This window comes from Cetorhinus maximus, chromosome 7 (genome assembly GCF_964194155.1).
Source record: "Cetorhinus maximus chromosome 7, sCetMax3.hap1.1, whole genome shotgun sequence".
Lineage (NCBI taxonomy): Eukaryota > Metazoa > Chordata > Chondrichthyes > Lamniformes > Cetorhinidae > Cetorhinus > Cetorhinus maximus.
In genome coordinates this window covers 36,575,947-36,588,591 of record NC_135885.1, presented here as the reverse complement: position 1 = coordinate 36,588,591, position 12,645 = coordinate 36,575,947, and the positions used below count along the sequence as shown (strand labels likewise).

General features: G+C 45.5%; 1 protein-coding gene across 3 annotated transcripts in view; it reads left to right on the top strand.

Annotated features, from left to right (window-relative positions):
* pds5b (PDS5 cohesin associated factor B) overlaps positions 1-12,645 on the top strand; it is a 258,376-nt gene that overhangs the window by 223,739 nt on the left and 21,992 nt on the right. For 2 of the 3 annotated variants that reach the window (XM_078545339.1, XM_078545340.1), the window contains exons 31-32: positions 1,396-1,507; positions 2,181-2,608. In XM_078545339.1, coding sequence (XP_078401465.1) covers positions 1,396-1,507; positions 2,181-2,608 — 540 coding nt within the window. The remainder of the gene's footprint in view (positions 1-1,395; positions 1,508-2,180; positions 2,609-12,645) is intronic. The other variant, XR_013577094.1, reaches the window with a different exon arrangement.

Below are 12,645 nucleotides of genomic sequence, written 5' to 3'. Positions count from 1 at the left end.
AGGCAATAGTAACATTCAGCAGTCTAAAATTAAAACTTTTGTAAGGAGAATCTCTTCACTGTTCTAAGCTGAAAACTTAGTGTTTTTGGGACAGCTGTCAAATTTCAGCAGTTAAGTCAAAATTATTTTGTGAGGAGGAGAGATTAATTTCCAGCATATTCCATAACCAGTTATTCTGTTTTGCAGACCCCTACCTTTTATTAAATGTCTAGAGGTGAGAAATTCCAATGCTATGTACTTAAAAGCTGAAACATATATAATACTCGGTCTTAAAGATAGAATATTTTCTTTTAAAGGAAAAGTAATTTGAGAATCCATATTCTAGGAACAGTTTAAAGAAACCATAATAGAAATTAACTAACATGTAAAATACATAATGGAATGTGACCTTTGTTTGCATATAACCTTACAAAATGCAACTGTTGCATATTCTGTCAATATGGCACATTGTGAGCAATGGCTCAGTAAGTACATTATGTGTGTCATTTATAATAAACTAGGCAGATTAGGAAGGTCCCACGATTGTCTCTGGTTCTGAGAGGGGGAAAATTGTCCAGGGTGCCTATTTCTAAACATGACCCAACAACTCCTGGTAAAAGGGGCTGAGTAGATACAAGGAGAGAAACTGATTGGACTTTGTCCAAGTTCACACCTGGAGAAACACTGGTGCCTGGGCGCCTTATCTTGCCATTAACCATTCTCTTTAGCTGAGATAAGGAGATAATTGTGCGTTGTTCAGTGTTCAATTACAGAACATGTTTTAAAATTTATATTTTTACATGCATAAAAATTTTGAAGAAATTAAGTAATTTTGTCTTGAGTAATTTCTGCCATAAGGAGCTTTATTTTATATTTAAAACTAATAGGTGTGAATGGAGTTTTCAGTTTCAAAATAGACATTCACTATATTTTGCATATTTCCAAAAATGACTTTCAAATGATAATGAAAAGATATAATTTTATGCTTTTATAATAACCAGAAATGATAACAGCAAATGATATACATCTGGAAAATGGCACACTCTAGAAGGATCCATGGGTAAATTAGCATAAATATTGGCTATTATATTTCTGTAATAATGTATCTAATTGCTGCTTGCCTTACAATATTATTTTTCACAGAATATAATTTTTGCAGCTTAGATGTTTAAACGGAGTAATTCCAAGCCTTTTATCACTTCATGGGTTCCTTTAATGTTGAGATAGACATTTTCTGGTAGAAAATGTGTCACTGTTTGTGTAGTATCTATTTGTCAGGAAAATTGTTAAATGTCTATTTTGAGAAATGAATTAATAAGATGGGTGAGAGAATTTGTGTTCAAGGAAATAGAGCAAGAAATGGATTAGTCGTGTTAAATATATTTGAATACTCAATCTGTAAATCATTTAATGAAGGCTCGATAACTCTGAAATCGATCACAGTGAAAATGAGGACATCACAGTAATGAAAAATCCACCTTTACCAGCAAAGAAAATGGATAAGAGGGAAGACTCGGACCATTTGAGGGTATGTCTAACTGAGTGTGTTCAAGAGAAGAATCATAGAGGAGTAAATTGTTCGTGTAGCTCCACTTTTAGCTATGTAGAATTTCCACTATGTAGACTTGTGCTGATTCTTTGGAGTCAGGTAGCATTAAGGCCAAACCTGTGATACATTTACCCTGTTATATTTGCCTGGCTAACTCTATAATTTCTTCTAGATGAACTTGGCTTGTGGGGAACTGATCGAAAGCTGAGTTCTAAAAGTGGCAAATATTGTGTCACCTTGTGTTTATGTTCTGACAGCTTGGAACAGTACTAGTGGAGAGGAAAGAGAGTCACTTTGCAAAGAGTAATAATGATAACCTGAGTGATGATAGTATTGTTGTAATGAATGAATACAAGAAGTTCTGGAACATGCTGCAGTCTGATCCAAATGTAGTCTGCTGTTGTAATAGTTTATATGGAATTATCACTTCTTTGTTTCCTTCTGTCAATTAAATGTTTTACGCCATGGTAACACAGGCTGCTCAACAGAGTTCAAGCCATAGTAACTATTTTAGGAACTAACAAATAACGTATCTGTTAATTGCTAGGAGCAATTTGTTTTATTCTGTCTCGTTCTATGCCTTAACATAGCTGTAATTTGTGTTTTTTGCCCTTGCCTCACAAGCCAGTGAATAACCAATTGATCTTTATAGTCAGAAACAGATAAACCAAGAGGGCGAAAGAAAGCAGCTTCTGCAATTTCGTTAGATCAAGAGGATCGGTCAAGTGCAGAACTTCTAGACCAGGTGAAACCTACAAAAACAGGTCAGCGTGGTAGAAAAAGAGCTGCACACACCTCTGATTCAGATGAACAGCAATGGCCAGAAGAGAAAAGATCAAAAGAAGACCTCTTGGAGAATGAAGATGAACAAAATAGTCCGCCAAAGAAGACAAAAAGAGGGCGTCCACCAAAAGCTACAAGTGAGGAAGTCCCTAAGGGAGAGACACAAGGAAAGGGAGGCAAAAGGAGTAAAAAGAGAGCAATATCAGTAGAGGGAGAAGATGCTGATGGTGATAATGAAAACAAGGAACAAAAGCAAAAAAGAACCAGACAGCCAAGAACACCCAAAAAATCTCAAAGGTTGGTACTTGGAAAGTGACAGTTTTGTACATCCTCTGCTATTGATAGGCTAAAACTTTAAGAGTTTTGGAATATATTTATTACTCCAAGTAAAACCTGAAAAATAATAAGACCCATCAAGTGTTCAAGACGAGCAAAGTATAATTATAATATAGATTTAGATAGAATGAACATTGAAGCCATTCAAATAGTCCCCAGGTAAGAGAACTTAGTTTGGAGAAATGTTTGTCTTGATTGATTGAAATCCGTTTCTGGAAACTATACAGGGATGAAAGCTGATGCATGTAACTGAATATTTTTACCATTAAAAATGGACTGCTTATGGCTCAAATTTATGTAGCTCCCTACAACACGATTCCTGACTCCAAGATTCTGAAGAATTGTGATGGTGCAAATAGTAAGATTGTTTCCATTGATTGGCAGGACAATAGCGAACAGCATAGGCAGAATTTTGCCGTCGACAAGCAGGGGGCGGGGCCTGCTCGCTAACGCATAAAATGATGCGAGTGACATCGGGCAGAACCCCCGATGTCATCCCGGCCCATTTAAATTTTCAGGAAGGCGGGGGCGCAGCAAAATCAGCTGCGGGACCGCCGACCTGTCAATGGCCAATTGAGGCCATTGACAGGATCAATTATACAATTAAAGGACCGGCCCGTCCAACCTTAAGGTTGGTGGGCAGGCCAGGAGCCCTGGCGGCAAATAGAAAAAACATGAAACCTCATCCACCGGTGGGATGAGGTTTCTTGTAGGGTTTTGAAAAGTTTAATAAAGTTATTATGTAAATTATGAACATGTCACATCTTATGTGACATTGTCACATGTTAGGGGATTTTTTTTTTCTATTTTTCATATTTTTCAAAGTGTCAGCGATCTCCCTGAGGCAGCACCTAGCCTCAGGGAGATATGATCTCTTTCGTGCGCATGTGCGAAAGAGCGCACTCTCGCTTTTGGGGACCCCCCCCTTGCCCACACAGGGAGCGCATAGCACTTTCCGCCGGACGTCACGCTGGGCGGGCCTTAACTGGCCCGCCCACCTTAAATGGCAGCGGGGCCTGCTTCTCCGGCAGGGATCGGCTCCCTGCCTGCCAGAGATTGGGTTGGGCCCGCCCGCCCGACAGGCAGAAAATTCTGCCCCATATATTTAAAAATTATTACAAAAAGAATTACAGAGGTGTTAAATATCATTCCTTACGCAGGCTAGTTAGAATGAGTAATTTGTTCTGCACACTTTGTTGAAGCAGGGTCCATAATTTCCCCCCCCCCTCCCCCCAAGAGGGCATCAGCAAATGAGAAATAATATGCAATAACATATGGAGTCAACACAAGAGTGAAATTACACAAGGTGGCACATGGAGAAAAAAACGCCACCAGAGACTTGATAATCTGTCCTGCAACATTAGAAAGTAATTTTCCTCAGTTGCAGAGTGACATTATCAACCTGTCCAAATTCTCCAATAGCAAACCCAAATCATCTTAAAACAATCATTATTACCTACCCTTTTTAAATGAAATATGTGAATGGATAGTATTGATTCAGCCAGTGAATAATCACAGATGGCCTAGTTAACACTAGACTTGAAGCATTATATGACAACCAGTATAATCAGCAATGCTGTGAAAGAGCAACAAGTGTGGAGGGAAATGTAATAAATTTTGGAGATAGTGGATGGTTTCAAGTGGTAAAGTTAAGAAAGATTGTGACACTGTCCCAGAGATTTAAAGAACTGATGCCAAGTGTAACAATACTGCGGATGCTGTAAATCTGAGATAAGAACTGAAAATGCTGGACGTATTCAGCAGGTCACAGAATCATGTAATTGTTACAGTGCAGAAGGAGACCATTTGGCCCATCATCTCTCTGAATGAACAACTCACTTGGTGCCATTCTCCCGCCTTCTCCCCGTAACCCTGCACATTCTTCGGTTTCAGATAACCATCTAATTCCCTTTTGAATGCTTCAATTGAACCTGCCTCCACCACTCTTTCAGACAGTGCATTTCAGACTTTAACCACTTGCTGTGTGAAAAACATTTTCTTCATGCTGCTTTTACTTTAAACCTGTGCCCTTTCGTTCTCGATCCCTTCACAAGTGGGAACAGTTTCTCCCTATCTACTCTGTTCAGATACTTCATGACTTTGAATACTTCTATCAAATCTCCTCTTGGCCGCCTTTTCTCCCAAACAGTCCCAAATTATCTTATCTAACTTCGTAACTAAGTTCCTAATCCCTGGAACTATCCTCATGAATTTGCATTCCTGCTAGTGCCTTCACATCCTTCCTAAAGTGCGGCGCCCAGAATTAGACACACAATTCCAGCTGAGGCTGAAATAGTGTCTTATGTAAGTTCAACGTAACTTCCTTGCTCTTGTACTCTGTGCCCCTTTTATAAAACCTAGGATACTGTATGCTTTATTAACAGTGCTCTCAACCTGTCCTGCCATCTTCAATGACTTATGCACTTTTACACATAGGACTCTCTGTACCTACCTCCCCTTTAGAATTGTGCCCTTTATTTTATATTGACCATCCATGTTCTTCCTACCAAAATAAATCAGTTCATATTTCTTTACATTGAACTTCATCTGCCACCTTTCCGCCCATTCCGCCAACTTGTATATGTCCTTTTTGAAGTTCTACACTGTCCCCCCCACAGTTCACAATGGGCTGAATTTTGCTGTTGGCGAGCAGGGGGCCCGGCCCGCTCACCGACGCGTAAAATGACGCAGGATGACATCGGGGGGAACCCTGACATCATCCTGCCCCATTTAAACCTTCAGGAAGGCGGGGGTGCAGCAAAATCAGCTGCTGGCCCGCCGACCTGTCAATGGCCAATTGAGGCCATTGACAGGATCATTAAAACAATTAAAGGACCTGCCCGTCCAACCTTAAGGTTGGGGGGCAGGCCAGGAGCCCCGACGGGGAATAGAAAAAACATGAAACCTCATCCACCGGTGGGATGAGGTTTCATGTAGGGATTTAAAAAGTTTAATGAAGTTTTAGTGTAAATTATGAACATGTCCCATCTGATGTGACATTGTGACGTGAGGGGGATATGTTAAGGATTTTTTTTTTTCTTTCTATTTTTAATGTTTTTAGAACTGTCAGCAATCTCCCTGAGGCAGCACTTAGCCTCAGGGAGATGTGTGCTCTTTCGAGCGCATGCATGAAAGAGCCTACTCTTGCTTTTGGGGAATCCCCCCCGTCCGCACAGGGAGCGCATAGCGCTTCCCGGTGGACGTCACGCTGGGTGGGCCTTAATTGGCCCACCCATGTAAAACGGCGGCGGGGCCCACTTCTCCGGTGGGGATCGGCTCCCCGCCTGCCAGAGATTGGGTCGGGCCCGCCCGCCCGGAAGGCAGAAAATTCTGCCCAATGTTTCCAAGTTTTGTATCATCCACAAACTTTGAAACTGTGCTGTGTATACCAAGGTCTAGGTCACTCATGTATAACAGGAAAAGGAAGGGTCCCAGATCTGACTCCAGGGGAACCCCACCTTCCTCCAGCCCAATAAACATACACTAAAATGGATTAGATCAGTCAGCATCTGTGGAGGGATGAGTTAGCATTTCAGGTCAGTGACCTTGCATACAGCAAAAATAGAAATGTAACAGGTTTCAATCAAGCTTAGAAGCAGGAAAAGTGTGGAGGGGAGAAAGAACAAAAGAGAAGGTCTCTAATATGGTGCAAAGCAAGAGAGATTAAGTGACAAAAGGGATGATGGTGCAGACCAAAACAAGATGGTAACAAGACAAGGAACAAAAGCTGGGTCTAGGGGAGATTTAATTGGCAATAGCAGATTCAGTGGCTATCTGATAAATTTGGGGGCAGAGGTTATAACCTGAAAATTGTTGAACTTGATGTTGAACTTGGAAGCTGTAAAGTGTCTAATTGAGAGATAAATTGCTGTTCCTCAAGCTAATGTTGAGCTTCGTTGGATAAGGTCAAAGACAGGGAGATCAGAGTGAGGTGGAGAATTAAAATGACAGGTGACAGGATTGGGTCACACTTGCAGACTAATGTTTCCTCTAACTTCTGTTCGCTGTGTAAGGCTGGCTTGTTGCACTGCGCGGCCTCTTTTGAGATTGCAGTGTATCCCACCATGTGCATATCCTAAAGAGAATGCTGCTTATGCAGGACTTGTTTGTTCCCTGCATGGCACATTCCACATTGCTGCATGGCTATACACTCACATGACTTGGGAGAAAACATGGGGCAGAATTTTACACCTCATGGGTGGGCGCATGCCCGACCTGAACGGACATGAAATAGCGCGAGATGGCATTGGGTAAGCGTCCCGACATCATCCCGCATGTGAGCAATCTTCAGGTTCATGGGCACATGCAGGTGTTGGAGCCACCCCCACCAACAATTAAGAGGCACTTAAGGCCATTAAAAAGGCAATTGTTCATGATTTTACATTTCCTGTGTGATTTTTGCGCTTGTCACATGGGCAAAACAGGCAGCCCACTTTTAATGAAATCTCATCCAAGAGCAGGATAAAAAGGGTCAGCAGCATTGCCATTGTGAATAGTGAGGCATTTAGGAGATAGTTTGTTGCTTATTTGAACTTGACAGCTTCATCTCTGTTCTGAGCCTCATTCTTAGCACTTCCAGGCTTCATTTCAGGACTCATTGGTGTCTCCGAGGCCCCCGGACAATTTTGACCATGTGGATCCTTCCAGGTATCAGACAGACTTCTCTGTTACCCTGGTAATGGGGATTGTACTCTCCGCTGGTGGCACCTCCTCTGAAGAGGAAGAAAGGGGCAGAAGGGAGAGGAGGCCAGGTGTCCCTATGCAGCTACCAGGGAATGACCTGTGGGAGGAGAGGCACAGGCACAAGGGGTGCAGGGCCAGCAGGTAGTACAAGGTGGAAGGGGCCACAGAAGACGCCACTATCCTGCTGCCAGAGTTTACAGGCAGCGATGCAGCTACCTCCATATATCCGAGGTGCAATGCCGAAGGAGGCTCCACCCCTCCAGGGAGACTGTGACCTCCGTTTGTCAGATGATTGGGTCTGAGATCACCTCCAACTGTGTGGATGGACACCCCATGCCAATGGCTCTGAAGGTCACAGTGCCCCTCAACTTCTGTCCTTCTGGCTTATTCCATGGATCAGTGGGGGAACTTTGTGGAGTGTCCCAATTAGCTGTTCACAGTTGCGTCAAGCTGGTGACTGATGCTCTGTTCAGGTGGGTAATGACATTTATTCATTTCTGAATGGACGAGGCCAGCCAGGCTGAGTGAGCCAGAGGGTTTGCAGTGATTGCTGGGTTCCCCCATATCCAGGGTGCAATTGACTGCGCACGTGGCCATCAAGGCACCAGTGGGTCAGCCGGGTGCTTTTATCAACAGGAAGGGCTTTCACTCGATGAACGTCCAGATAGTTTGTGACCACAAGATGCAGATTCTGCAAGTCTGTGCAAGGTACCTTTGCAGCTCCCATGATGCTTACATCCTCAGACTTCACAGGTGCCAAGGCTATTCAATGCTCCAGCCTGATTGGATGGATGGCTGCTGGGTGACCTGGGCTATCTGTTGAAAAGGTGGCTTATGACGCCTCTCCTGCACCCAAGAACTGAGGTAGAGCAGCATTATAATAGGAGCCATACCTCCACAAGGGCGGTAATAGAAAGGGCTATAGGTCTTCTGAAGATGCGCTTCTGATGCCTGGGCCATTCAGGGGAGCACTACAATACCCCCCAGAGTGGGTGTCACTGATAGTGGTTGCATGCTGTGCTCTCCACAATCTGGCATTGGCAAGGGGGACCCACTGGAGGAAGAGAATCTTGAGGCAGCTCCACAGGCCACAGAGGATGAATCCAGTAGTAAGTCAGAAGAGGAGCACAGTGAGGAGAACGCTGAGGGTGTGGAAACCTCTGGATCCTTCAGGGAGGCAGGTACATGAGGGGCACCTTGATCCAATGCTCCTTCAGCTAGGCTGCCAAAGATCTGCTTCTACCTCATGCCAGGGATGCAGCCTCCATTCCAGATGTCTGAAATGACCCTTTCATTTGCACCCAAAGTCCACTCAGTACCTGCACAATAAAATATCCAGTCACTCACGTCCAGCGTTACATACTGGTGTGCCCTGTACCAAAAAAAATGAAGCATACTCAGGCCATTAAGACAAAGGCAAAATTTATATCACTTTGATACTCTCATCAAACGAACAGAACTATACCTGGTGTTAATGGCCACACCAGTAAACATATTAACAAAACACGGCAGAACAGAAGATCACATGTGAACAGCCCCTCTTGTACTTATGGTGCCTTAAACCTGTGTTTATGATTGCTGTGTCCTGTTGCTCCCTCCCCAACCCCCTGCCTGCTTGCAGCGGCATTGGAGGCAGCCTGCTGACTGTACTGTCTTGTTGGCCTTGATGACTTTGGCATTCGTCTTCCGGTCAGTGGTGCCTGTGCTGGCCCTGCCTGGGAGGGAGTGGCCAGTGCCACGGCTAACATCTCCCCAGTCATCACAGCCTCATCAGATGTCATGGTCACTGGCAGAGGGGTGGAGGAGGCACTGCCATCATCCATAGCGCCCTGAGAGGAGCCCGCAGAGACAACAATGCTCATGCGTCAATGTGAGCTCGCTCTGGACCTCCCTGCTCACCATTGATGGACGGGCACCTAGCTGGGATACTGGGTGCCTCATCCATCTTCCACACTGGCACTGATCGCCTGAGGTCATTTCCTGTGTGAGAGCTTGCAGGTCCAAGCCCAGGAACCCGTGACTCTGTCCCTGGTGCTGCCTCTCCATGAGAGTCACCACTGTCTCAATGGAGGAGGCAGTGCGTGCGGCGATATGGGTCAACGCAGTGCTGATGCCCCGCATGGACTCATCCACAACAGTGATCATGGCACGCATACCCTCATGGATCTCCATCAGATCCTACCACGTATCCCGCTGGACATCCAGCATCTGCCGCCTAATGGACGACCCCAGAGGCTCATCACCTACCTTCGACTCAGCATCGTCCTGGTCTCCAGCAGTCCTCCGACTGCCGGTGCGCTGGGCACTCTCTGCCTCCACCTACTCCTCAAGCGAGTGTGCAGTGCCCTCTTCGCTGTGCACCGACATTCTAGCCGATGATCTAATGCCCACCGAGGTGCTGGTATCAGCGCTGGTGCCTGGTTCAGAGAGTGGGTGTGATGCAGGTACATCTAAAGCCCAGTGGTCCTCTGGTGTCAGGGGTGGCTCTTCGGGGTTCTAAGGGAGAACAACGACGTGTCATTAGTTTAAGTCATCACACTGTCACTGTGCATGCCAGGCGCCTTGGTGAGACAATGGAGATCTGCATCATGGTGCCATCGTCTTCCAATGATCAACGGGGACTCCAGGTTTGAGGCTCCCATTAATGACGAGAGTACACAAGAATGTTTGCACAATCTGACACTCTCACCTCTGTGCACTGCACTCGCCAGAGGCCCCTGCCTCTCCACGACTGGCTGACCCAGGTGGGTGGCGGCTCTCCAGCTCTAGTACATTCATTTCATACCTAATCATGATTAGGAGGTTTGGGGGGGGGCTCCGCCTGTCCTTGACCTCTCGATGGTGTTTTGGCTCCTCTTCTCCTGAAAGGACAAAAGAGCATTGATTAGTCCACTTTCTACCTGCAGCACCATTGCAGCCTGGCCAAACCCCTGAGGAACACCTTGCAGGGTGCATAAGAGTCGTGGCCCTCACCCGCTTGGCCAGTTCTGGCATCATTGACAGTTGGCGCTCAGACTCTTAACACCCCTGAGCTCCATGGGGGGACGACCAGCCCTGAACACTTCTCCACACTGACCCATGCCAACACGGTATTCACCCTTGTTGAGCGCAGCAGGCTGTTGAAACTTTTGCGGCACTGCATCCATGTGCACCTCACAACATCATGGCTGCTGATCTTGGCTGCCGCCACCTCCCAAGCCTTTTTGGTCTGATGGTGGCTGCCTCCTGCCATCCCTGCGTATGAGAGTGTCCCGCCTGACACTGACCACCTCCACAGGGATGGTGAGGCACTCGTCCAAGAAACGGGCTGTGTGCCCACCGGACCTGACCTCCCGCCTGACATTTCCTGCCGCTGATGGGGCCATTGTTCCAGTCTCCGGACTGACTAAATATTCTCCCCTGGCAGCCTTCAGGGACCTGCTTTTGCCATTTGTAAAGCACCCGCTGGGTTGCCATTGGTCCCGCGCCCGACAGGCCCCCACCCGGCCCTTCCTGACCATTCAGAGGACGCGTTTCACGTTGGGTGGACTTTAATTGGCCAGCTAGCATGAACTCGCGGTCGGGGGCCCATTTCCCATCTGCCCCCGGGCCTGCCGATCACGCGCACCCATTAAGGGAAAAATTCAGGCCATTGTTGCAGACTGAACATAGGTGTTCTGCAAAGGTATTACTCAATCTGCATTTAGTTTCCCAATGTAGAATAGACTGCATTGTGAGCAGTGAATGCAATATACAAAATTGGAATAAGTATAGGTAAATCGCTGTTTCGCCTGGAAGGAGTGTTTGGAACCCTAGAAGGGAGAACCCTGGAAATAGGCAGGTGTTACCTTCTCATGTGTGTGCAGGAGATGTGTCATGGATGTTGGGGGTGATTAGGGGAATGGGGCAGGAGGGAACAGTCCCTTTTGGAATGCTGAACAGGGAGGGAAGGATGTGGTGGTGGCATCATGCTGGTAGTGGCAGAAATGGTGTAGGATGATTTATTAAATGCAGAGGCTTGTGGAATGGAAGGTGAGGGCAAAGGGGACCTTATTGTGGCTCTGGGAGAGTGAGGAAGGGCTGAGAATGGAAGTGCAGGAAATGAGATGGACACTGATAGCGCTATCAGCCACTGTGGAGGGGAATCCTTGATTAAGGCAAAAGGAAGACGTTTTGGAAGAATTGGTATAAAAGATGGCATCATCTGAAACCATGCAAGGGCCATCAGTGCAAGACAAGGGGTTGTAGTGAGTTCCAATTTGCTATATCTTCAAAGGAGTTTTCACAGATAGGCAAAACGGTCAGTGATGTAACCAGAACATCAAACGGAGAACCTTAGCTATTCATTGCTTAAGTTATTGGAGTTATCCTTCTGCTTTTAAAATATCTCCCCCACTCTTGATGAACAATCACTTCGAACTTTGTTCTAGATTTAAAATGTCAGCATGTATCTTATTACCTGATATGGCAGTAGGTTGCATTGTAATTGACATTTTTATATTAAATGATAACATTTCACCTGTAGCAATTCTGTCATACCATCAGATGTTGTATTCCCCATAAATTACTCAAAATGCCTTAGAATGTACGCAAGACAGTAGAAGGCCATTAGGCCTATGTGGCATTCACTCCACTTTATGCTGGATTCATTCAAAGCTTTTTAATCCTCTTTCCGCCGCCACCCCCACCCCTACCACCCTGCCCCCACTCCTCCCCTTCACCCACTTGGTTCCCCAAATGTCTTGGAAGGGAGATTAAAAATAAGACCCATAGTCAATCGAAGAAGCATGTGTCAAAAATTCCTCCCCGACCCCAGAGAAATCATGTGAGCCTAACCTTTTGGTTATTTCCCTAAACCTTAACCTTTCTGCTGCGGTCTCACAACTTTCAAAAAATACTTAACTGGCCCTCCTCCAATTTTGAGTAGGATGAGAATGGGTCTAGGCCAGATAATTTGGAATTAAAGATTACTGGCTTAAAAAGCTCTCCTGGATGCATTTTAAAAATTCCGCTTCCTCTAAATCTATCACACTATGACTAACCCAAGTAATGTTGGGGGAGTTGAAATCCCCCACTATTACTACCCTATCATTTTTACACTTCTCTGAAATTTGCCTACATATCTGCTCTTCTGTTTCTCTCTTGACTGTTTGGGGGCCTATAGTACACTCCCAGCAATGTGACTGCTCATAGAAACATAGAAAATAGGAGCAGGAGTAGGCCATTAAGCCCTTTGAGCCTGCTCCGCCATTCATTTTGATCATGGCTGATCAATAGCCTGCTCCTGCTTTCTCCCCATATCCTTTGATCCCTTTCGCCCCACAAGCTACATCTAA